This window comes from Anopheles cruzii, chromosome 2 (assembly GCF_943734635.1).
Source record: "Anopheles cruzii chromosome 2, idAnoCruzAS_RS32_06, whole genome shotgun sequence".
Lineage (NCBI taxonomy): Eukaryota > Metazoa > Arthropoda > Insecta > Diptera > Culicidae > Anopheles > Anopheles cruzii.
Genome location: NC_069144.1, coordinates 61,838,832 through 61,865,439, shown reverse-complemented (window position 1 = coordinate 61,865,439; position 26,608 = coordinate 61,838,832). Strand labels below are relative to the sequence as shown.

Below are 26,608 nucleotides of genomic sequence, written 5' to 3'. Positions count from 1 at the left end.
GCAGTTGTATTTGTTCCTATGTACTTTAAATCTTTCTTTTCATTGCTCATTATTTATTTATGCTTCGGGACAAACAACGATCTACTTTTATGGAAAATATGATTTTATATAATAACGATAACCAAAAACATTTTTTTACTAAATTAAGATACTCGTCTGTTATTTTTGACACTCTTTCCGAAGCAACCATAGTGCAAACGAACCAGCTTCTTCCTTCTAACAGACGAAAAGGTGGCTACAATCGTCACGACCTCTGGCTGGCAGAGACGCCATGCAGTCAGTCGGCTCAAGCAGTCGGCCAGCGCCTGCGGATTGGGCAACCCGGAAGGTCACCGCTAGTGGAACCCGAGTTAGATAGAGTGAAAACTGTATGATTGAAAAGAGACAGAGAATAACGGTCAAAGAAGTTGACTAATCGTGAAAAAAAATCTTCATGAATTAATTGGCCACCGTGGTGTCAGGCCGGTCAGGTCGGGCTGTGTTCTGTGGTTGTCTGAATGGCCACTTGATTGCAGGATGGGAAAGTGTTGCTAGTCAGTGGTGACAGCGTTCCGGAAGAGTGCGCGAAAATCCCTCTGGGCGTATTGTGCGTGTGGTTTCTCGCGCCGATCGATCGATTGCGTTCATTGCTGCAAGACTTGCGTGTGTGGCGAAGAACATCGCAGACCGTCTCAAGAGAAGGCAGATGGAAAGGAACTGAACACTGGGTGCAGTACAGCTAGTGTAGTCGATTGTCCCTTTGGATTGGCGAGACGCACCGTCGGTGCAGTTGTTGCAGTTTCGCCCTTACGCATAGAGTATTTCCATTGCAGCTGTTGACTAGCGTCTTCGATCTCGATTGTACTCGATTTCCCAGACGTTTATCGTTGTTTTTTTTGTTTTCATCTGCCTCTTTTGCCAACGCCACTGCACTGAATTTTCGTTTATCGCGGCTCGCAAAGATTAGTTGCCCAAACGCATCGGACCATTGTGCATCGTTCAGAGGAAGAGAGAATTTGCAATTTTGTAGTGTGGCTTGAAATTTAACCAGAGACTCGTTTACTCCCAACTTGAACAAAATGTCGGATACAATGTCGGAAACTGCCGAAAGTGTTGGAAACGGCAAGGTACGCAAATAATTATTTTTGCCTTTTCGCCGGCCTCGATCCGGGGTCGCGAATTATTATGCTTACTTCTGTTCCGTTCCGTGTTCGATTCGCTTAATTTCACTGTTATTTTGTTTTTGTAATTCTTATCTCACCACTACCGACGTGACGTGCCGTGGCTTTCATCGCGCTTGTTAATTGTTTAATGGTGCCTGTTTTGTCTGACGGGGGCCTTAATTTGAATCGCCAACAATATTGACGATGCTACTGCTGATGGTGTGAATTGGAATGAATTTCGTGTTAAATCGACCTGAACGCCCAGGAGCTCAGCAAAGACCAGTTGAAAGGTAAGTCATCGCGCAGAAGAAAATCTTCGCCCGGGGCACCAAAGGCAAAGAGTGGCAGAAACTGCGTTTAAATTGAAAAGGAAAATCCACTTCTCACCTGCGGGGCTCGCGTGATAGAAAGTATGCGTTTCGGAAGCAGCTCAAATCGATTGATTTTTCGGTGCTTTACATCGGTTGGTGGTTATAATGAACAATTTCTCTCTACTTCGTAGTGCTGCGGGATGCATTCAATGCATTCGACAAGGAGAAAACAGGCAGCATTTCGACGGACGTTGTGGGCACCATCCTTGAGCTGCTCGGCCACAAGTTGACGGAGGAGGAACTGGAGGAAGTGATCGAGGAGTACGACGAAGATGAGTCCGGCCAGCTGGAATTTGATGAGTTCGTGGCACTTGCCTCGAACTACGTAGAACCAGAGGAGGACTATGACGCGCTGCGAAAGGAGTTGCGAGAAGTTTTCATGATGTACGACAAGGATGGTGAGTGTTGGTTCCCGAATCCCCAAGCAGAATTTTCATGACACTTTCAAGAATAGTGCAAGGTGTGATCCAGGAAAAGGCGCTCAAACAGTTCCGTCGGAACGAAACGAACAGCGACCCTAAAAAAACAAGTGTACTGCAATCCAACTGCAGGTGTTGGGGGTTGGAAACGGAATATGCAAATGTTGGCTTTCGTTTGCGTGTATCTATTTCGAAAATGTATGCAAAATACTACCCTGGAGACGAAGGAAACCAGACTACCAGAAGCGTTCGCTATCATTTTGACTTTCGATGAAGTCATTCTTTCGTTTCTGCAACTGCTTGTGGCAAAATCCTTCTCGCATCGGGACGATGCCTTGCGATGCAAATCGAGTCCTGCTTCTGGGCCGACATCGATAAGGCCGGTCCGTTTGTGAAGTTGGACAATTTTTGCAATCTGTGTCATCTTATTTTTAGCACTATCTCCGACCCAATGCCTCAACACCCTGACCGCCTTCGTGGCTCTTTGGCGTCACATCCGAACGTGAGCAGTTCTCATGCTATGAATAACGTAGAAAGGAAAAAATTAAAAGGCCGAAAACTGCACGAAGTGCAATCTGATGGTATGAGCCGGTGTGCAAATGCACCACAGGTTACAGGCATTGAACCGTTTTTTTCACTTTCTTCGACTGCATTTACCAGAATTGTCATGTCAAGTGATCTAGTACTCAAACTGTGCAAATAAATCACGTTCAATTTAAGGAACGTCGAGTAATGCTTTGCACAGCTATGGTATATTTTGATCCAAATAGTAGAAAATTGATTCACCCACGGTTGTTAAAAAATTATAAAAGGACATATCATAGTACATAAATGTTGTGCAAATGTTCAACAAATATTCTATTCGTTTACGGTGTAACAAATTTAATACAGTAACAATGTTTGCAATAAAGTAACTATTGGTCGTTACTGTCACAGCGAAAGGATACTTGCCCGTGGAAGAGTTCAAGGCCATTCTTCGCGAGCTGGATGGTGCCGTACCGGAAGAGGAACTGGATGACATCGTTGACGAAATCGATGCCGATGGTTCCGGTACGGTGGACTTTGAAGGTACGACCGAGCATAAGTTCAAACAGATCGCTAGGATTTCCTTCATTTAACCATTTTACGTAGAAAATCTGGATCTTTTTTTTCTTATTCGATTTATCGTTTTCATATGAATTGTAAACAAAACATCGCACCACTGGCTCTGTCGACAACTATCCGACTACTGCCTCAGAATTCATGGAAGTCATGACAGGTAAGTGCATCCGGCTAATAATGTTGTTATGCTTGCTGATGCTTCAGTTCTGGTACTATTAGTACAACTGCAGTTAATAAGCAGGGCACAGTCTCCCCTGGAGGCATGCAGCACCTGGCTAGCATCACTTGCATTCGTTCATGTTAGAAAGGAGCCAGATATACTTCTAAACCTCCTACCCTTTTCTTTTTATTTCTGACCTGTAAACCGCGTGGAATAATTAACATCGTTCTCTGTGACTTCCTGTGATACCGCGTTCCTTGATAATTTCCATTGCGTTCATTGCGTGTTTGCTTTTTTCGCGCGTTACTGTAGCAAGTTGAGCACGATCGCTAATGCACTCTTCACTACCTTCCACGTTTCACGCTTTAGCTGACTACTATGGGTAATGGCAGAAGCTACGATTTGCGCACGTGAGACTGAGATCCGCCGTCACCACCACCAGCAAGCCAAACCACCATGGGACCTTTCGTGTTCCACTAACCATTAAGGGGACAGCGGGAGGATCCTTGCCGTCTGTAGTACCTGCACGAGTGTACGAACGTTGGTGAGCGGCTGCAAAGACGCTTCTAGTGGAGAACTGTAGCCGGTACTAGTTAGCAAGACGACGAAGAAGAAGCCCTAGCCCCGGGCATAGAAGTAGAAAGAGAGAGTATAGACTTTGGAATGGTTCCCGTTTTCCAGCTTTATGCTTTTTCATTTTTTGTCCCACGCTGTTTAGTAGACGAGAACCCAGCCTCGGTGTTTCACATATTCACTCGGAACTGCATGCATAAATATTCATTCAGCAACCTGCACCGCCAGGCTGCAAGCGCCTTTGGGAGCATCGGGCTCATAACACATACTGAACATAAATGTTTCATGCTTTTAGGATAGGAAGGCGTCGCTCGTCTCGAGTGGCGTCGATAGGTGGCTCCCGTCGGTGTTGGTGTAATGAACTGACGAGGAGGGGCAAGGACGACACCCTCTTGGGCAGGATATCATTCGTAATTTGTTTGTACTAAGACAACGGAACGACGAAACGCACGTACAGCTTGTATGAACTTCACTTACCGTCGACTCGTCACTGCTGACGCCAAGACGTCTGAAGAAGTTTCCCCACGAAAACCAAAAAATACATTTAAATATATACCCCGGATTTAATAGAGTGCATTCCGCTTACGTTCACCACATCCGACTTCGTTTCTGCGTCCGTTATGCATCCGAACAAATTGGACTAATCAACTAGTCCAACGGTAGTTGCCGAACTGATATCTGCTTGGGATAAGAAAACGCTTCACAGTCCATTAATTTCTTCTGGGTTACGTACGGGCAATATGAAGGTTAAAACAGATATCTACACTGTCGGTGTGCGGCTAAGCTCAATTTCCTCAATGGGGTGAATTCTACCATTCGCTCATTAAATCAACAATATCTTTATCCAATACGTCCCCAATTAATGCATTTATTAGCGCGCATATGAGAAACTGCCCCCGCAGAGCTCATCGGTTTATTCTGAACAGCTATTTTAAACCCATTCAAAGTTCCACGTCGTTCGCCTTGGAAAACTGAGCCCCAGACTGCCAGTTCTTTGTTGATCGGAATAAACATGTTCATAAATGTTGTCAATTGTAACATGAAGAAAACCCCAATAAAACACTTTTTCGCGAAATCTTCCTCCAAACATCGAAGAACGTGTACAAATCTGATGTTAGGACCGACGAAAAACATATAAAAGCCCCCACGCGTCGTTGACGTGGCGTGAAAATATGCCCAGAGCGGACAAAACGTTAACTGCGTTACGACTTCGCAAGCATCGTGATCTGAATCGTGCGTGAAATGGGCTTTCCAGTCAGTGTTCACTTGCTCTGAACAAACGGTGTGCATCTCTGGTCATAGTAGGCTGGGAAGCTGGTGCAACACGATTTCATTCTTTGAGCAATGAAGCTTCTGAGAAACCCCCCGTCCTGTTCATGTTACAGTTTTTTACAAATTCCTTAAGACGAACCGAAATAGCGATTTTTTTACTTCAGCTTGCCTGTTATAGTTTCAAAGTTCAAACAGCTGCCAACACTGTAATAGGTTTATTTAATGTACAGCAACCTCATCAGAAAATAACATAATGAGGTCTTTGAATGCTTGTTCATGTTTCGTGTACTGCGCAGACCGTGGTGCCCTCTGCGGATCAACACCATCGTCTCGTGTCACCATAGAAGCTCGGTGTGGCGAACGCTAATCGACACAGCCGTACAACCGTGACATCTGACATGAAAATTCGAACCAGGCAAGGACTACGGCCTGACGGTTACATGCTAGGGCAAACATTTCCATAATTTCGCCCGCTCCGGACGCCATTTGATGGGCAATTAATCAACTATTCTACACATATGACAATGACCTTGCCACCGTTTTAAGCAAATGTCACAATCGGCTTGTCCAGAATTTTGTCGCCGGTGAGTCTGATCTAAAATTTGTGCCGATTCATATTAGCATATTACGCCACGGTATCGCGTCGTCATCACTATGATAACATGTAAAGGAATAAATTTGATTAGTATTCATTTTATTCGTGCAAATTCCTAGCCACCATCAGGTGGGAGACTTTATTAGGATAAGTTGTGCAGCAAAAACTTGCCAACAAGAGGCAGCAAAGATACTAGTTGGAGAAATACGTTGGTTGCTAAATCAATGTTGGTGCTTATTGCTAAAGCGTGACTCAATTTTGCTCCAGATGCACACTGTACCAATACGATGCACGCAGAGCGTAGTGCGTTTTTTAAATGATCACCAAACAATTGAGCCTTGGGAAATGTTTGGTTTTCCCTCTTCTTGTAGTCTGCGTTTGGCGAGGTGCCGGGCGACGATGGTAGCTGATGAAACCCATGCCTTCGCGGGTGTGCATTGCGATCTGTTGCAGGTTGGTCGCGTTTTAGATATTGAAGATTTCGCTGTGATCATCGTGAGAAGGTTTTAGGATGTATTTTGCAAAAATGCATTTTCCACCCGACCACCTTTACTGGCGGCCGAAGTTAATTGAAAATGCAAAGGCCATGGGAGAAACGACTGGTAACAGGTTAGCTGCAATCAGGAAGCAGGAACCGTTGCGCCGTGTAATTGAATTGAAAAATCCCGACAAAAAGACGAATGTGTTTTTACCCACCGTGGCTTTAAAATGTTCACTTCCGCGTGGCCCAAAATCATCCATTTTTTCAGTGGGCGCGTGGCGACTGGCTGATTTCGTTTCGCAATCGTTTAACGGAGCGCAGAATTTAGTGAAAGTGCGCACAAGACGCCAACATTCGGAGCTCAGCGCACTAAAACGCACGGTTTCAGCATCATGCTTTATGTTACGTGACAATCGAGTGATTTAATCATTCCCTCATACGCAGCGCTATCGAACTTGATCGTCAAACAAGCTGTAAGCCATACCATAAGTTATGTGCTACCGGTAATTAATTATTGTAATCAAGGCCGGCAACTAGAAAGTAAAATTGACGATCATTATCAAAGTTTTATTCAAATAAATATCGTGTTGAATATTCGGACATTCTCCCAAACCTCATCGATAAAACGGGTTGTACGACAAGGTGAGGCGGAGAAATTTTTTTGTTTAATTTTAAATTCAACGTTGGCTTAATGGACAGCATTTGCTAGCCGTGGCATGTGAGATAGACAGTTTAAGGTCACATAGTTGGTATCGTTAAAAGCAAACACGGCTCCACCATACTCGGGGTGGCTATAAATCCTAAACCGAGGTTCACTCTTCAGTTTGGTGTACTTTCATAACTAGCACACTAAAACAAGTTTCGCATTGGTTGCCAAATCCAGCTGTATTGCCTTTCCCTGGCAAATTCTAAGCACCCAACAATCCGGCTGTTCTTAATCCGTAGAGCCGTTTATCACCAACAACACTCTGTATGCTCGTAAAACGGCCAAAACCCGGAAGCACCATTCGGAACACGAAATTCAACTTTCGGGCGACGGTCTTTCTCCCTCGAGAGCTGTTGTCTCGATATCTCTCGTCACGGCAATTAAGCTATCGAGTTGACGGACTGATACAGAGTGGGGTGATAGCCACCTGCCACCATGCTCGCCCTCCGACCGGGCTGATGGGCCTGAAGTTGGCCTACCCCATCAATAAATCATATTTGTCCAAGCGTAAGATTAACGGCTCCTTGGAGAGCCTACTCCTTCCCTCGCGGCCTTTAACGGCGCGTTACATGGACTCAAATTGAGACCACCCTCTCATGGAAAGGGCGTAAAAGAGAAGGAGAGAGAGAGAGCAAGAAGAAAAGAGAGAGGGCCAACGCCAACCACGTTATGATTAGATGGACTCCATCAAAAGTCCAACCCATGCGAGCACTCGGTGGACATGTGACGTAGAAAATGTTGTATGCAGAAATGTTTGTCCATGCCACCATCCCTATCTGTTGGTGACACACTTCACTCTCTTTGCACGGCCTGCTAGGACCAACGAAACTCGATCATCGTCCAAATGTTGGCAATCGACTTGAGACAGAGGAGCTACGCGTTGCGAAGGAAGGATCGTCGTACAAGAACTCAGCGAAGGTTGCGTAAGTGTTTGCACGCCGCCACAAAACCAGAGGGCCCAACCTTGCATCGCCAGCATAAAAGTGGTTTATGAATGAGACAGGTTGAAAGACGGACAGCTGGCCGCAACAGGCAACCGGGGCGTATTTTTATGCATATGGGAGGTGAAAAATGAAGTCATTCACTCACTATCTCGGACTTGCTCCGTCTACATAATTGGCCACCGTGGTACGTCCAGGTAAGCTGAAGCCACATTTTTGACAACGGAAATATCGGGCCGACGACATCGGTGGCCAGTGATCTGGTATGAATTATGGGTTAAAGATCCGTAACTGCGACGAGATGGAAAATTAATAAAAATATTCAAATTATATTGTTTATTATTTTTTACAAAACTAACTTTTATTGAACATTGGAGAACACAGACGATCTGTCGAGTAAGTGTAAATTATACAATAATTTCATTTTTACTGTATAAAGATGGCCAATAAAGCGTCCGTTTATCAGTTCAGTTTAATTGTGGGTCCGAAAAAAATAGGGTCAGTCAGTTTATTGTAGTGAAGAAATTTGTTACAACGCTGGTGGTTTGAGGCGAGCAAAGTAAAGGCAAGGATGTACGAAAAACGCCGAAATTACACCAGACACTTAACAAAATCATAACCAAGGGAGGGACAGTTCTTTTTTATTGAAAGTTAGGCCTGTGTGACAGTAGCCACCTCAGACAGTTGATCAACACTTGAGCGCTACACCCCTCGAAGTCCATAAAGTGGGTTTACTATCGAGCGAAAATAAGCGAAAGTGGACATGCCTACCCGTTGGGCAAGTCCGTTGCAAGTTTCGAGTCAAACCATCACTGTCGCGGCAACTGTACACGTGGTCCGTGCATTTCCATTGCCCAACGGTCACCTCATGAGCAGCCCGCCAACCTTACATATATATAATTTTTCCTGTTTTCGCGTTTTACTTCACAAATTTCGTAAAACGCCCCCGGAGCGCGACGAGGGAACGCGAAAAGTCGTGCTCAACAAACAAGGCGTTAAGACGGCTGTCAGCCTAAACGACACTCGTTTCCGGCCGACCCCAAAACAGCTCGCCCGTATATCTTGCATGGCCAAAGAAAGGCCCTCCAGTGCCAGAGAGAGAGAGACAAACTCACAAACCGCTCAACACCAAAGCCCGGTGTGTAAGGTGAAAAATTATGGGGCAATAATGGCGGAATGAAAATTTAAAATCAAATAAACAGAGAAAGCATTGTCGAATTGATTCCATTAAAGTATGTGGACTCCGGCCCTGTCCGGTACGGTGTGTCTGGGGTGTCTAACTAACGGTTCCAGAGATCGATGGCCGCCGAGACGATAGCAACCTGTCGTCGACGACGACGACGAAGGCGGTCTGTGTCAAGTGAGTGAGCCACGACTGCCAAGTGCCTTGCTGCAAGCGGCCGGAAGTTTTCACTCCACTTTGCTCAATTCGTTGAAAATTTTGCACATTTGTCGCATTGGCAATATGCGATCACAACCCCGCTGTGAGTGTGGCACTGTCTGATCAGCATTTTTTGCTTCCCCACCATCTTCACCACCGCGCAGTTGTGTGCACGACGTGCTAGTTAAAATGGCACTCATCACGTCCAATGGTGGCCCCGAAAGGTTTTATTTCTTGCCACACTGGCCCGTGGATTCCGATTATACCTTTCGAACCAGTGAAATTGTTTCATCGGCACGCTACGGGTCTCGTTTGATGTGGGCTTCGACGGCATCGCTGCATGACGCTGATGCACTTTACGACAAGAGCTTTTCACCCGGTCCGCGGACTGGCCGAGCCGGTAGCGCTGTAATTTGATCGAATAAAGCAGATAAGATAATTTGCGAGAGAAAATATGATATACGGGATTATTATTGGAAACCGGGGTGATTTTATGCTGACAGTTATACCGATCGATGTCAGCACCGTTTTCTGAATGAGAGGGTGATGGATGGTGGCCCTGTCCTCCGATTTTCCGGTTTCCAGGTGGTAATTTTCCCATTCCATTTGATTGGACCTTTTTTTGGTAGAACCCATACAAAAATGCCAAAATGGAATGGAAATAGCGAACTTTAACAAGCTTCAAGTACAAATTTCCAACTAATCCACCAAATGCATGCATTGCACCAGAAAAATAACTCCCCTTCCACGGCGTCATAATGTTTTACCGCTAATACCTCCCGAGTGTTAGGGCATTATCAATGAACAACTTTACATTAGCAGCAGGGTAACTAGTTGCACAAAAAATCTGTTCTTGAAACACAACCCCCATCGAGCAATTTCGACGTGGGCATCCAATTCCCTATCAGCAATTGGGAGCCAACAGTGCTGGCCTAAACGTGTGCATAAAACGTGCAATTAAATTCCCAAATTCCTCTCAGTACAGGCTTTGGGCACCGACATCGAGATGCAGACAGAGAGCGGTCACGCCGTAAAACGCGACTCTGAAGAGACAAGTTCCGGGTTCAAATATACCACGGCTTTTGATTGCTTCTGCATGTTTGACCAACAGATAAAGCAGCAAAAAGCTTAACCCGTCCCCATCACGATCCTGAGCACGACACGTACGAGCCATATTATTTCGAGCGCGTCATAAATGTTTATTGCACCAGCACCGGTCACTATAGGACTATTCTCCTCCCAATCAGCGCCTGTAGAACTCTTTCTAAAAAATTCTACTTTTACAGTCACCAGAGACCTGTTAATGTCAAGGTTAGCGGCCGTTAACCACGACCTCAAACGGTAAATTAGCGATGACAGACGTTGGTTAAGTTACACAAAAATCTTGCAACCGAATCCAATCTGCAGCTCGGTGTAATTGCAGCATAGGTTTGGTTGATACAATTAGGAACATTACAATAATCTGTCTACGAAGATGAGTACAAATAAAACCAAACATCAAACCAGCTTCCAGTCCCTTTGGGGTGATTCCGTTGCAAAGTGGCAAAAATATAACACAAGCCACTTGTCAGAGGGAAAATAGCTCTTGAACACACTTGTCTCACAAACACACACACACTTTGAGAATCTATACCGAAGCTACTGAACCAGGGTCATTGTAGTGAACCAGGGTCTTTGAAAGCAGTATCTGCTACGCGGGGTAGTAAAATAGTTTAAAACTATATTAGCTGGTATTCCATGTTCATGGAAATTGTCTTAATCCGTCAAGAAAATTGATATTGCATTCCGCCGAGGATCGATTCAAATGCCTTATTTCTGCAAGTGAATTATGCAAATGTTAATGCAACTGAGAACATGAACGGGAAATAAGCTACTTTCGTATGGTTGGGAAATTATTTAGCGGCTGGGCTCCGTTAAACTGCTCAAGAGATCCAAATCTAAATCTCCCGAATCAATCGACGCAGGACAACCTGCGGCCCGGCTGATCGATCAACTACAGCTGCGTGCAAACTACTCGCCTGACGTTGGCGTTGGCGAAATCTTCGCCAAAAGACCAAAACTCGATGCAGATCGAACCGATCGATCCAATGCGACATCTGACCCCATTTCGAAACTGCCGATCGCTCCATTCAACCGTTCACCCTAATTGAGCCCAACTAACCCCTGCGCTACATGTCGCCGTCCGGTAGCCTAGCGAACCCTCTAATTATACTTCGTCTCAAAAACGTTCGTTAGGCTTAAAAAAAAGCATGTGTGATGAAAAATGGTGTACTAAACGAGTGGCGAATACTTCGTCGATAATTTTCGGACCGATTGGGTTTAACCTACTTACAAGGCGACAGCAGGAGAGCAATCAACTGGCAGTAGGGCACTGCGACTTTGGCTTTCCCAATACCTTCACCAGCTTATCTGGGAGTTCAGTTTTGTTTGGATCAATTAAAAGCGTATCCCAGCGAGTAAGGAGTACAGTTGTGGGTCTTGGCAAGGCGGTGGAATTTTTCTCAAAATGCCGATCGTCTTCTCAAGCGCTTCACGTCATCATAAATCGTCGTGCGGTTCTCAACTGGGCCAGGGCGACGCTTTAAGGGAAACCTGAGCAGACTAACCCACTCCGTGTCAGAGTCTCCGGAGTGTTGATGACGTTGATGATGATGCGTTTCTTTTTTTGAGTGCAATTCAAAGTCAATGAAGAAAAGAAATTTGCCGTTTTTGAGTGAACCAATCCATACAAAATGTAACGCCCTTCTAGGGTTTGGTTATGAAATATTACTCATTTATAAATTATCCACTTCGTGACACCTAATGCCGCTATTCCTGTTTCTAAGTGCTCTTATCTTCATTCGAGCACCTTCGGATTAGATAAATCCAATTGGACCCCTTTTGCAACCTCTTCAAAGATCGTTTCTAGAATAGCTTTGCTCGATTCCATCGGACAAAGTATGTTGTCTTCTCATTCCTTTGGTGTATTGAACCTTCTCACCTCCCTGAATGCGAGAAACAATGATTTATGGAAGTGCCATGAACGATTCTCATGAAACTCCAAAATTTAGCCTCAATGCCATCAGATGGAGCGGTCATTTACACGGACACAGTTCCGTTTTCCGTTGATATTCAAACCTATAGTAAGATTCTATCTACCACGGTCTATACCGGTTTAGAAAGGAATCGAATTAAACGCAGCATTCATAAAGAACAGCACATAGTCTTGTTGGGTCGGAACCATGGATTATATTTTTATTGCAGGTGGGTGGCAGTGAATGTAAGGAGACTATAGGCGAGCTTTTGTACTCTAAACGACCATAATTTGATTATGATTCAAAACTGACCCTTACGCCCATCAAATGACCGAGGGCCGATGATGGAAGATTTAAGAGATTGATGGCTAATTGCGACAGTTGGTTTCGTTTGAATGGTTTGAAAAGCATAAGGCTGCGACTGTCCACCACAAAGGCTGCCAAACCCTTCTAGCACCAGCATCGCAGATAACCATCGGGGCACGAAAGTCGATTTAATGATGTCCTCAGGAGCGAAGGACTGCTGCACGTAAACTATCAAAACTGTTTCTCAGCCGTCCGTTGGGCCGACGGGCTGAACTTGAAACAGCCACCAACTCAGAGTGCTGAGAAAATAAAACATAAAAATCAAGCCCAATTTTCAAGGTTCAACGCGCACCAACGTGGACGACAGTGTTTCCTTCTTCTTCGTCATCTCAGGAAGGCCATACTGCAAAGTTTCACACGATCGCTTGACCTTGCGAGGGCGTTCGACGAAGATTACTCCCCCAACCGGCGACAAGCTTGAAGGCTCGTCACCTTGCCGTAAATTAAGTTGACCCCGAAACGTTGTCTACTAGAGTCCGACCAAATCCTTTCTAAAATAGGCACTACTCCTGCGGGGCAACGATTGTTTTCGACTTTTTTCTTGTGTGATTGATGCTGTTTTTATGCGATTAAATGAAAGTACAGGATTAGACCTGGACTATTAGTAGTCCAATACGTCACGTCAGAAACAGTAATGAATAAGTGATAAGAATGATCTCTCTTATCTCCAGTGTTTTATTTGCTTTCAAAAGACTTGAGGTTTGGTTAAGATTAGTTCAGGTTAAGATGATTGATTTTGACTTACCTATTGGTTTTCTATGTTCAGGATTAGGTCTAGCGTTAAAAATTAACGCAACAAAACCTTATTAAACAGCATGATTTTTTTTCTGTTGATATAGTAGTCGGTAACGCCCGTCGTTGTCACTGTTGTCGTTGCTGTAGCTGGACTGGGTTCAAGTCCCGATACCGACGTGACGGGGGGTTTGGCCCCTCCCCGTAAATAATACATTGCTACAGCAAGCAACAGAGATTAACATTGTCTCTGTTGCAGACTATTCGTTGTAATTGCCGAATTATAAGAAGGTGTCCCACAAACGGCAGAATTCAATAAATAGCTGGCGCTCATTACGTGCCTTAATTGAGACATCGCTCGCCTGAACAGCGAGTCGCAAGTCGAACAACCAACATCGCAATACATTCGCACAATGGGCATGTGCAACATCACGCATCATGCTACATACGCCCTCCAAATCCCGTTGAATGATTGCCACAGTCACAGAGCTATCCAGCTTAAGTAATTACGATTATGATATGGCACATCGTATACAGCTACAGTTAAAACTCGAGCGTAAATTAAAGTTTAATTATTCAAGTTCTTCAATTAAATTCAACGTTTGGGTTTGTTGTCCTTTTCCCTCGGCCAAACTCTCTGGTTGTTCGCTCGTCGTTAGGCAGTTCATTAAATCGACTGATGACGCGCACAGGTTAGGTTTGCATCTAGGCTAAATGGTGTTGCTAGCGTCCGATTCCTTTCATCATCCACCGACGAAAGCCTCTATGTAGCATGTGCGTGCCACCGTTCGTTGATTGGCCTTCCTTACCTCATACGATTCCCTTCGTTCCTTAACGAGGGCCTGTCAATGCTGTCAGTAAGGCCTACCGTAAGATCCGTAGCTCTGCGCAGGTCATTCCATCAATCACCGGGCGGCGATGCATCAGTGCATTTTCCATCGTGCTAGCTACCGTGCCCAGCAATTTCCCGCACTACCCACTTTAGCTCCCGCGGTCTAAAAACTTGTCACACACAATGTAAATGCAGCATAAGCCATGCCGAGCGACTCATTACCCTGACAATCTAGGGGCCGGGCCAAGAAACACTATGCTTAACGGCAGAATGAATGAAATCTATTTCATCGGGCAACAGGCGACTCACTCCCTGGAATAACCTGGGCGACAAACGGCAGCTGTCGTGCTTCATTTGCTGCGCCATGAGACGCCACAGAATTATGTAAGTTAAATTGTTTAAGACTCCATCATGCCTGCTGCACGAAACTCTAACATAACCGTCTGCATTGTTCGACCGCATAGTGCTGGGCGCTGCCACTATAGCGCACGTATCACGTATCATTTGGTGTCATACAATTTGAACGAACTTGCGGTAAACTTTGACGACACTCGACAGCTCTTGCGACTTAGCGAACATTCCTGTGCTTTTCCGATTTGAAACGAAAGCATGTCTGTGAAGTAGTGATTTAAACTGCAAATTCACACTCCTCGTTGCGATGAAGCTCGTCAAGCCAACGGCAAGAAGCTAATGTGTCATAAGTTTGAATTCCTAATTGATTTACAGCCATGATTTTGCCTCATTTGTTGCTTTTTCTATCAGCCAACGATACTCAGCAAAGGTTTGTTTTGACGAGCTGGGCATGTTTACTTCAAATTTTATTTACTTCTGGTTATGCGACAAAATGTAACATATCTCTCTTTCTATCGCTCGGTCCTTCTAGCTTTCTGAAATGCAAAACTCCTGACCAACAACCATACCAAGTCGATTGTACGCCAGTCTACGCGAAAACAAAACAAAATGGCGCATGAAAAATACCGATGATGGAGTTATGCAACCGATGCGAATAAAGTATGATGGTATGGGATGGCGTCGCGAAAAAGCTCTTCTTCGGGAAAACTCAGAGTGGCATTCGTATGACACGTGCGTGTCGCGTTGATTCGTGACACAATTTTCATTACGGTAAAGGAAAAGCACACGAAACTGATGACTGAAAATTGACGGCATTTCAATTTTTTAACATCGTTGTTTCGTAAATCGAGTGGATTCATGTGAATGGCCGTTATCTTTTGACTTACACCTTTCTCCACAGTGGGTCCACGGTTCATTAGTTAATTCGAATTCGATGACAGTTCAATTACCCAATCGGAGCATTGACCAAACGACCCGTACGAATTAGCTGCGAGTTGAACAAACTGCAAATTAAGTACAGCACGTCTTGCGCCCTCGGCTATGCTGCCCATTATGCTGTCCTTATGTTTCAATAGTGTTGTTGGTTGTCGCTTTGTTCTGCGTTCCCTCGAAAAAAGCGAGGTATTCAACTCCCAAGCACGCGCTCCACGCGCGACTATGACACGCGTGACAGGCTTTGCATGACACGATCCGGGCCACTTGGGAGTGACCACCCGGCCACGACTCGGTTGCGGCTTGCCGGATGTCGTCATCAGGCTGTGAGCGAGGCCGAGCGCATTCATTTCAGTACGAGCCCGATTTTGTGGTTGGTCTGGTGTTCGAAAGGTAGGCCGAAGCTGGACGACCCCAAAGGGCAAGGAAACATTGACTTCATACTGATTCACCGTAGGAACGGTCGCCCAATGAAAATTTACCAAAAAGAGAGCAAAGCAGCATGAAAAGCAAACATAACAAATGCAGTACATTCTGGCTCGTTGCCGCGAACGGATCGCGACAAGTTTCGCGTATGGGCCGCGAATATCGTGATACACCGTTATTGGGTCCTGCCTCCATCATCAAAACGACCACAAATGAAAATAGTTAATTGCTCCTCTGCGACGTGGTGGTTGGTGTCAGAGGCAACGCTTTCTAGTTACAACCGAGCACCGCCTTACTAACAACACAGTGTTCACGTAGGACACGCATTCAATTTTAACGCAACATGCAACATGCCCCCAGATATTGGTAAATATCTTCGGCCTGTCTGTTCCAATTGCAATTTAACTCAACACCCCTTCGGATACATAGTTCCATGAATGATAATTATGATATGAGATTGAAAATTTCGCTTTCATGTATCAATCGCACGAAACTGTAATTTTAATGAACTTTGCGTCAGTGTCGATAAAAAGCTCATTTTTGAGCATTTGATATCAATCAACGGTAATCGTGTTTCACTGTAAAAAAGTTTATTTTATGCTTTCCGGAGTTCATCTGAAAACCATGCAATACGCAAACCAATGAAACTGGAAACCACAGACTGGATACCCGGACATACTGGGCCCACCGACGACGATGACGGTGGTGACGGAGATTTCTTAGAACGGACAGAAAGGTTCACAGGCCCGCCTTCTCTATTGGTTGAGAAGCTAAATCTAGATCCAAAACTAAGTTTGTTACATGCTCACGATAGAATTTCAAGTGGAACCCTTCACTAATCGTTCAACATTGTTGCTAAAGTGGGCTGGAATAAAGGAATGATTAGCCAATAAAAATGTAAAAAAGATGAAAAATTAAGTATACATAGGTAAAATAAATTTATTCGGAACTCTTCAAAATCCTACTTTTGGTATGTATTGTATTTGGGCTAAGTGTAACTGTTGGAAGAAAAACGAGTTCTCGTTCCGGTGATCTATTGGCTTGCAGTGAAGCCGTGCTTCGTGACCTTAACATACTGAACTGGCTCTGGGTCGTAGTGTGAGCAACGTAGCCCTTCCACACTGGCACGCAGACATAGCCCAGTTGTTACGCATCATTGGTCTAGCTTCCACTTTCCTAGAGAGTTCACCACGTGTAGAGCCAGATCAAGGTTTCGGGCGCGGAATTATCGGAAGAAAATTCGCTCACTCGGCCAGTAGTCGAGTGATTGTGACCGCTTTTCCCCAACCCGTTGGAGCAATTGATTGGTGTCCGTTGGGACTGATCGTTAGCCCGAGAGTCGATTACGTTTCTTCGCGTTTAAACCGAGCGCCAGGAACCTCACTTTGCGATTCGATGCGCCCGCTACGGTATTTGGAGCATATTCTTTGCCGATCGCTTCAATCGGTGTGTTGCAAAATCCGACATATTGTCCAGCGGTCGACTGACAGCTCGCCTGACGGTGACTACTCGACCGCTGAATGTGTGGCGCGAGTATGTAATCATGTGGCCATCCATTATGTCATTAATCTGCCTATTCTCCTGCAGTGGCCCCGATCTGGACTTGCGTCGGGACCGGATGATAGAACCTGACTGGGCACCGTCGTCGACGATTTTGTCGGTGCGCGTGTTGACGGCGCACTCGCAAAGAATGTGAGAAATTTTGATTAATCTCAAACGCCCGTAAAAGGGTGGTAGTACGCAAGGCGAGGTGTTTGCCTTCTGCGGCCACACACCGCGCGCTGAAACGAAAGTCACAACGTTCTGTCTGTCTAGCAATTTTTATGACCATTACCGTACAATGAATTGTACACTTACTTAAGGGGCACCGAGAAACTGGCTCCACAACTTTGAACTAACATGGTGTTAAAGATATGGAACTTGCGATGTTGGTACGACATTTGTGCGATTTACATAAACTATGGCAAGTTCCATAATACATTGTTACAAATACGGTCGCAAAATTTAGTTTATCAAACCCTTGGAATGACTGAAGCGTGCGAAAAAAGCCTTAAATAAACAGCACATTGCGCCACTGGCGATTCGCAGAGTGGAACTAATAGCTTTAATGACGCGTTAGATCATTTGCTCGAAAAATTTTGCAACGCAACACCAATGGCTCTTAAAACTTACAGAAGCAAGTCCGATAATTGGCTCTGGCCAATCTAAGCGCCACCAGCTACACCTAAAAAGGTGCCACGCATGGTTGACATGCACTTGACCGCTGAACCAGCATCGCCGATCGTAAATCAATCGAGGGAGTCACCATTCAGGTGTCAACCTTCTCTGCAAAAAACCGTGGACTAGGGTACGTGTGGCTTTTACCTGTTATTATTTTTTGGGTGTCCAACGGATCGTAAATCAAAAATCGATAAGGCTCACAAGGCATCGACCCCGAATTTCATAGCCCGTCGAGTCGCGAAGACAAACATAATCGCTTGGTGCATTCTGCTTTACTGGCTATCTGTGGCCGGACCTTATCTGCACGGAAGTCCAGCTATGGAAAGCGAACTTTTTTTCCTGGTGAAATCTCTGTAAGATAATGATTTGACCATTATCATGCGTCGCGGGCTTCAACTACATGTGTGTGAGCTACCGACCATGCATTTAATGCACGATTAGGACTGCATACGGTCGTCGCATTTTGACCATTTTTTACGATCGGATGTAGGCTGCGTCGTAAAAGTTTATTTCTTTCGATCAAGTTTAAACGACCGGCGAATTGGTCATCCTATTGCAACAACTATGGGAACGTTGCACAAACATTTTACACGAACGATTGTTCATTCGCAAAGTGGCGTCAATTAAATTGCACTTTCTTTTAACATCTTTCAACCAATAGTCGTCTTCGTCTAACACTAACCGGGCTAGAAATGCACTTTCTCAACTGCACGAGATCGACCATATGCTGACCGTTTCGAGCGTATATTTACAGGAAGGAAAGGAAACCAATTGGCCTTCGAATTTGAAGGGGCATTTGTTGAAAGCCAATTCAAAGAAAGCAATTTATGTAAAACAGCGAACAAGTAATTTATTTGAATTGAAGTTTTCAGTGTTCAAAGGAAAGAGCACAACAATAGATTTTGCGAATTGTCTATCTCTTTGATGGTGTAAGAATCAAACTCGTTTTTGTTTGTAAACAGTAGGAAAACCCTATTGCGTTTATTTACTCAGCCACTTTGGCCGGTTGCAGTTTGCTATCTATTTTAGCAAATGAAACATTAAACATTTTGCTGTGTATACTGCCGGCCTAATCGTATTGACAACAAAACTGACCTAATCAGGGATAGGCCGTGTGACGAGACTGCACTGGAATCGAAATCAATGTTGATAACCCTCAATCGTAACCCCACTTCTCGATCGATAGCATTCTGTGTACGTGAGCCGTTTGGTCAGTTTCGTGTCGAAATGCGTCTCACGCTGGTCACTCCGAGTTGGCTCCGGATTCCGTACGAGGAGAAGCGGCTCATCGCGTGTCTAGCGGGCTTCGGGACGACCGTCTGCAGCGTGTACTTGCTTACGACCGCTGGGAGATCACTGGGGTCCAACGATGAGACCAGCCCTTGCTTCTCGGGAAACAGTGCGTACAATCTAGAGGTCACTCTGGTTGTAGTTCTAGCGGTGCTGTATCTGGTAATGAGTGGAGCCTTCTTCTGGGGCATCCTAAGAGAGAAAGCCAAATATTTGCTGCCCTTTTTGTGCTTTCTGGTAGCGGCCACGGGCTTCCTAGGCCATGCTCACATCGATTGGATGCTATTCGAAGCAGGAACAGGCGAGAGACAGCTGGGTATCTTTGCATTTATCTGGACAACGCGTAAGTATAACAGCCAGATTATGTGTTGAAGCAACTATTTCACCCTCCGTTGTTCTCGTTTCCGGTGTATTAGTGGTTTTAACATTCACGAGCACCATCATACTGCTGCTCTACCGAGAGATGAACTCTGGAAAGCATTCGAAGGTGAAGAATTTCGAGGTATTTTACAACAGCGAGCATTATTAGCGTTAAACGTAACGGCGATAAGAACGAGGAGTGCGACTTATGTTATTGTTATGGCTGGGCGTGATTTATTGTGTCGATTCATCTCGAATCCAGTAAAGAAAGCTTCAATAACGGATTAGTTTTCATAGTTTGTATGTTCAATGTGAACCGATTCTAGCAGTTTACCAAAGTTTATTTCAATAAAATCATATGCGTGAAGCATCATACATCCCACACAATGGGTGATTTGAAATTGTTGGTCAGTTTGTAGTTTGTAATGGCGCAACTAACGAGTAATAACGAGTTTTTGATTTTCTTTAAGCATTATGGACAAGTTCTTGCAGTGGTTCAGCCTTTCAACTGCAAGATTTTGAAACCAAAACTAACATATTAACGTTTATTAACGTGACACAGTAACTTTTTGTCACGGTATTTCGAAATCGATCACTGCATCGCGATGATGGCTTTAACGCGTTGTATCCTCACTATTGGAAACCCTCACTGTGTATACAGACTCCTTTCTCAATCGCATTATTTTCTGCGTTGGATAGACCAATGCTATCGTTTTAACAAATTCTATCGATCAGCCAACTCAATCGATCAGAGGACTGCTTTTGATTAACTCACGATTTTGGTGCTCGCGTTTACGCTGATCAAAAGGGTTTTGGTTTGCGATTTTTTAATCGGTTCGCGTCGGATCCGATTGGTTGGATTTATTGATCACCGCTTTCGAGGCGTTTCGTGTTGAGCAGAACACCACAGCCCATAGGCTGAGATTGGCTCCGGGGAGACAGCACGTGATGAAGGTCCCTACGAAACTTTGCCGGGAATCAAATAAAATCATCATAAAACTGTTGGACTTGGGTCCGTGAAGTGCCAACGAAGAAAAATTATTAATGAAATAAAAAGAAGCAAAAAGAAGTTAAACTAACTCAGCGGAACTGGATCGACCTTGCATTCCGCATCGGCAGTGACCGATCCAAGCCGTTCGACCGATCGACGAATGTGGCGTGCATCGAACGCAGCCATTCACCGCGTACAAATGAAGCACGCAGCTCGTGACCACCGCGTTGCTTCCGCACGCCTCCCCAAGTAAGCCATCACAGCCATTCGTAGCTGGCAAGGACCATCGGCTACAACCCGTTTGAACCTTGCGACAAGTACGAACGCTTTTCTCGACCAATGGTTTTCTCTCCATTCGTCGAGTTTTGTCGACGATGGGGGTTTCTACGTAGCTTGGTTTGCATGCCGGGCTTAGGTCCGCGTACAATTCAATCTCGTGGAAAACCGAACGACCGTGCTCGGGAAAGTCGGTCGATGGGCCGCTCTGTTACAGAAATTCCAAACTCAATTTTATTACATCCGCCTTACGATGAGATTTTGGTGCGGACTACTCGTTGCCTCATAGACCCCACGCCCGAATTGTAGCCATTATGTGAGACGCACAGCTTCGCAGGCCGCATTATACGACGATATGTTCACGCGTAATAAACGCTCGTTTCGCAGCACAACATGATTAGTTGCTGTAAACGATTTACATAACCGATGCGCTGCGATGTGAGAAAGGTTCCAAAACACTCTTCATCAAAGTTTCGCAAAAATGGGCCGAAACTGATTGGTTTGGTATTAACGCAACTTCTCTCTTTTCTTCGGAACGTATGGAAAAGGACAATTTGTTATGTTCCAAAACACTCAAAAATAAATTTTATTTGGCCTCAACAGATTTTTCATTTACAACATTCACCGGCAAAGGCATTGCAAACAGCTTAGGTAAGTCTGAAGGGAAGTTTAAAAGGTTCAAGTTTGATTAGGAATGATTATAAGGTAAGGCATTACAATTGCATAAGTCAAAACCGTACTTAGTATCTTTTCTTGCTGATTGTGAAATCGTCAAAGTGAAATAATTTATTCGAATACTGGTTATTGGCACTGTTTAATTATTTCGAATTGTGTTTTAGACCTCTAGGATAATGTTAATTGATGAGCTACAGTCAAGGGACATATAATGTTTTCTAGTGATCGCAAAAACCTATCCGTTTTTGCTACTGACATTCCGCATTACATGGGAGCCATTTCAATTATTGTCACTCATGTCAACACTTACACACAAACAGCTCATTAGCCCATGGAGAACCATTCTTCATACTGTTCTGTGCGGCTCATTCTGCCACTGTTGCTCCAGTTTTTCTCAGTGGAACCGATTTGCTAACCTAACAATAGGGGCGACATTTCAAAATCAAATCCGCCAGCCCTATAGTCGTTCTCACAATCTGTCCGCCGAACTCGATGGTTCCTCTAGTAGTGGTGCATAGGTGCATAGTTCCTCTGTGAATGGCGGCTAGTGGGCACAGCATAAAACTACAATACACACAGTGCTGAACCGGCAATGCAGTGAGATGTGGGGCACATGGCAACTCGGGCGCGTTGATAAATGTGGTAAGGGCAAGAAAACGTGGCGTTGATTAGATTAATCTTGGCTCACGACATCGCCGTAATTAGTGTAATCATGAGCTACCTGCTGCTGCTGTCGCAGTTTGCCTTCAACCTTCAGAATGCTGCCAGATGTTCAAGCACTTGGTTCTGGTCGATCGTTCTGGCACTCGACCACCTGCACCAGTCGATAGTGAGCCATTTCGATCAGCTTTCGCTTAACAGTTAATCATTATGAGCCGCTTAAAAGGCCGTCTGTTCCCACCTGAAAGCCAGCCGCTAAGCACAAAACTGCCCGATTCTGCGAAGGGTCTTACAAGCATATTTTTTTGTGAAACAATAAAAACAGGTGATCACCGCCACGCGCATAGTCTGCAGTATCAACGGGCGAAACCCTCTCACCGTGCGGCGGCCATGGAAGAGGTCAATAAATGTGAGACCGCGTTTAAGAGCGCTGTGATAAATGAAACCGAGCGACGCGAGCAAACCACCAACAATGATTCCGGTTCGGGTTTTATGTGCGTTTTTCTGCTTTTAATGCTTTATGAAACGTCGTTAAAAACGTGTCGTACACAAATTAATTTCACCCTTCCACGCTCACCCACCGCCTCCATCGCGGACTCCATTCGTCATCCGGCCTTCACGGGAAGCTCCGTAGGCCTCGTGGTCCGACACTATTGCGTAAACTCTCCCTCCCCGCCGGATACAGACCTCCGGTTTCTCACGACAGCTCCAGTTTTGGACCCAGCCCAACGACCGTTTCCCGTCGATTGGTCACTACCGTTTTCTTTTTATTCATGTGCTTTTCCCCACGCGGCTCAATCTTTGTTAAGCCATGATTGCGTCCCGCCGGTGAAAGAGACCAGTTTTGCATAGTGGCCGCGAAACTAATCTGCTCGCCAATTACGACCATGACAAGACGGCGGCGGTGGCAGCCTTCCCAAAACAAATCTCTTCATGAAATACCATGCGTAAGGTTTTGGCCAGATCAAAATGGTTTGCTTCACTTCCCCCTTAGCGGGGCACTGAGCGTGCAAAAGTAATGAGCTGCAGTGTAATGGGTGAATTGGACACGAATGGCACCTCGTTGACGGTTGATTGACGGTTGCAGTTTTACGAATCTGTTCTAAAACCTATCATTCATTCAGCGGCTCCAGTTTTAACCGTAGCCGTGGGGTGGAGGATGGAAGGTTAGAACATAAAAATTGCCGTCCAGCTGCCACACCGGTGACCAACTATCGATTGATCTGTCGTTAATTTCATGCAGCCGGTGATTAAATAGATGTATGATAGGTGCGGTGAATGGGCACTGGTCGCCACGCCATAAAACTGCCGACCGCGATAGTGATCTCGCCGAGCAATGGTGGGCACTACCATCACCAATCTCCGGATGCTGCGATCAGTGGCACATCCATGCTTAGGCCATATTGGACCTTCTTCAAGCGCGCGTGAAACATCAGAGATTGGCCACCTCGCTAATTGAATCGTCACGCAACGAGATCAAACGATATCGATTAGCTTAACAAGATCAGCACTCACACTTGTCTAAGGCTTCGAACCGGCATCCCAAAACCTTCGCTGAGCCGAAACATGCCATGTCAATATGGTTACAGTATTTTTACGAGGTCGTGATAAGATCGGAAAACTTGCTGCTGTCGCCTGTTCACTCAAATGATGTCGAACATCTTAATAACGATCGATTCGTATCTCTCCCTGAAGAACGTTGTTAATGTGTCCTTTACGGTGTTAGCAAACGAGCGTCATCTATCTCCGCAACTGAAATTAATTTTAAATGCTTCAACTAAGATGCGAATTCCGTTTCAACTAGTGTAAGATTCGTCATTAATTTTCAATCAAATTTTCACTTTTAAATTTGCAATAAATCGTTGTAATTAATTGATCAATATTCCAACAGAATAATGAGCAATCATTTATTACCATAGCTGCCCTTCCATCGATTGGTTGCGTTGGTTAAATAATTGGACATCGGCCGGTCCTTCGGTGGCATCCTTTGCAAAGTCGCTGTCGACTCTGGTTGATGCCAATCGTTCTCGAAAAGATACAGCAGCCAGACCCTTGTCTCATTACTTCTGGCGTGAGAAAGTTTGTGTGAAGGTCTCTTTTTTTTCTGTTCGCATTCATTCGTGACATTCTTTCAATTTCCAACACCCTTTTCACGCCATAACGCTTTTAAAAATAACCGAAATCATGGAAATGTTGGCTGAAGGGAAACACAATTGGTTGTTAAACGCGTGTATTTTGATTATCGGAACCGAACGATTGATCGGCTAACGGCCAACTCTGGCTAGTGTTTCTCGACATCGATATCGAATAGAACCTGTCTCTAAGCTGCACGAATTAATCATAATTTAAGACTAACGTTCGCTGAGCCACCATTACACAGGCGAAGATCATGTCGACGATAGACGATCTGTGCGCCGTACCGGAATGGATGGTAGAATGAAGTTCTGGGTTCACAGTCGTCTAGGTGTGGCTCACCACACCGGTGATCATAATCGCGTGAGATTTTAGACCGTAGCTACTCCGTAGGGCCTTCACCGAATGTCGAAATGTCAAGTAGCTCAAGAGCACGCGCACAGGAGCGTTACGTTCAATTTTGCAATCCATTTCAATGATATAATGACGGAAGTGTAGGAGACTTCCCACGACGTGAGACCCTGAGCTTGGGGACGCAATCCGAGCACCTGCTACGGTTAAGTAAGAACCAAACACCAATGTACAACTTGATGAACTTGTCTGTTTGCTTTGGTGTCTGTTAAGAAGGCAAATAAATTCTTTTTTGCCATCACGGGACACCAAGCGCCACGGGTATGCCCGGATGTGGCTGTTGTAGCGAAAGGATCTCAATCAAACTTGTTTCTTCCTGGTTACTAAGCTGGAAACCTAACAGAAACCTAAGGCCATGAGAAGTTTCACCCACAACGAGTACGATAAGGACAACGAATATATAGAACTAATGCTACTCCAGCTCACGACTTTGTTTGAACAAAACCTCTCAGACCTCTGCCAATAGCAGTAAGAAGCAATTCTATCTTATATTTGTTTGATTTGAATGCTGAAGTGACTCATGGCCGTTTCGTGAGCTAACGAGTCAAGAGCGTCAACCTCTTACTCATTTTGGATACCTCTTCAATGAAAAGTCTTGGCCACTGTGTTATCAGAATGAATGGATAGTGATAGCAACTGCAGACCTCATAATGATGAAGTTTTATTTCAGTCGTTCAACCGCGCTGGCCGGGTGGCACCTTTTACCGATTATCGATGAAAAGGAAGTCAAAATCTGGTGCGGGTCGTAAACGAAAGCAAACTCGTTTTCATCACCATGATAATCACGCCATCACAGGCAAGGCCAACGGCCAGTCTCTGGTTGGGCAGGGACCGCTTGGTAGGAAACACCCGAATTTAATGCGTTCGCATGTGCCAGTGTCCTTGCTGATGGTTTTTTCTTGTCGAGCCTCCGCAAGCTACACTTTCAAAAACCGCCAAAGTGGCCGAAAACGACGATGGAACGCGATCGGGCCGGTTTTTGTTTTTGGAGAGGTCCAGCTATCGCGGTGCGAGACCACTTACTTCGGGGCCAGAGTATTAGAGTTGCAATGTCAGTAGACTGTGACCGAACGGAGTCAAACCAGGCGGTGGGGCTTCTAGTAAAATCCCTCCATCGGGCAGGTGGCAGGTTTTGGAATGTTTTTTTTTTTTTGAGGGAAACCGACAGGAGGCGCAAAAACCCACTGAAACGACGTTCTTTGAAATAGACCTGTTTTTAAACAGCTTTTTGCAGCAATTACTTTTAGTATACGATTTGGCTTTTTTGAATTAGTTTCTAACGGTTGACCGTCAGCTAGCTGCCTTACATGTTTGGGATATTTCGACACATTTCGTCGTAAAAGCAGAATTTGTATTGAGTAGATCTGAAATTCCAAAACGGCAATCGCTTGATGAGAAATCAAGATACGCTAAAACCTGATCCAGACCAAAACTTAACCACACCCAGTACAGTTGGAGGTTCGTTATCGTTCAATTTTATTCATGAGCTTTTGAAAAGTACAGAACGAGCGCAAAATTAGCACCAATTTCCGCGAGTACACGAACCCTGAAATGTATAATTTATTATTGACACGAATAAACCATCAGCTCGCACGTCCGTTGGTTCAGAAACGCAAATGCAGCACATCCCGGTATTCAGTTCACTCTTGCCACTCCAACAACTGCTCAACAGAGGGAACACGGAAAGCTTAATTATGCCACCCCCACGCAGCAGCTCCTTGGGCACTGGTCACGCATTATTTATTCAATCGCCGGGTGGTTCCGTTTTGCTGGTACGCTAATGGTCGTGCACCGAA

The 26,608-nt window shown here is 45.0% G+C and overlaps 2 protein-coding genes across 4 annotated transcripts; both read left to right on the top strand.

Annotated features, from left to right (window-relative positions):
* Positions 1 to 276: 276 nt before the first annotated feature.
* LOC128268019 (troponin C, isoallergen Bla g 6.0101-like) lies at positions 277 to 4,320 on the top strand. 3 transcript variants are annotated; one of them, XM_053005009.1, is made up of 6 exons: positions 277 to 1,106; positions 1,408 to 1,432; positions 1,645 to 1,911; positions 2,869 to 3,000; positions 3,170 to 3,190; positions 4,062 to 4,320. In XM_053005009.1, the coding sequence occupies exons 1-6, from the start codon at positions 1,059 to 1,061 to the stop codon at positions 4,064 to 4,066; spliced, it is 498 nt and encodes a 165-aa protein (XP_052860969.1). In that variant the 5' UTR covers positions 277 to 1,058; the 3' UTR covers positions 4,067 to 4,320. The 3 variants fall into 3 exon arrangements, with proteins under 3 accessions (XP_052860969.1, XP_052860968.1, XP_052860970.1); XM_053005008.1 differs by lacking the exon at positions 4,062 to 4,320 and adding an exon at positions 3,563 to 4,034; XM_053005010.1 differs by lacking the exons at positions 3,170 to 3,190; positions 4,062 to 4,320 and adding an exon at positions 3,563 to 4,034.
* A 14,901-nt stretch (positions 4,321 to 19,221) lies between these two features.
* Positions 19,222 to 20,044, top strand: LOC128267970 (uncharacterized). Its single transcript, XM_053004944.1, has 2 exons — positions 19,222 to 19,649; positions 19,723 to 20,044. Exons 1-2 carry the CDS (start codon positions 19,244 to 19,246, stop codon positions 19,833 to 19,835), a joined length of 519 nt encoding a protein of 172 aa, XP_052860904.1. The 5' UTR covers positions 19,222 to 19,243; the 3' UTR covers positions 19,836 to 20,044.
* Positions 20,045 to 26,608: the final 6,564 nt, after the last annotated feature.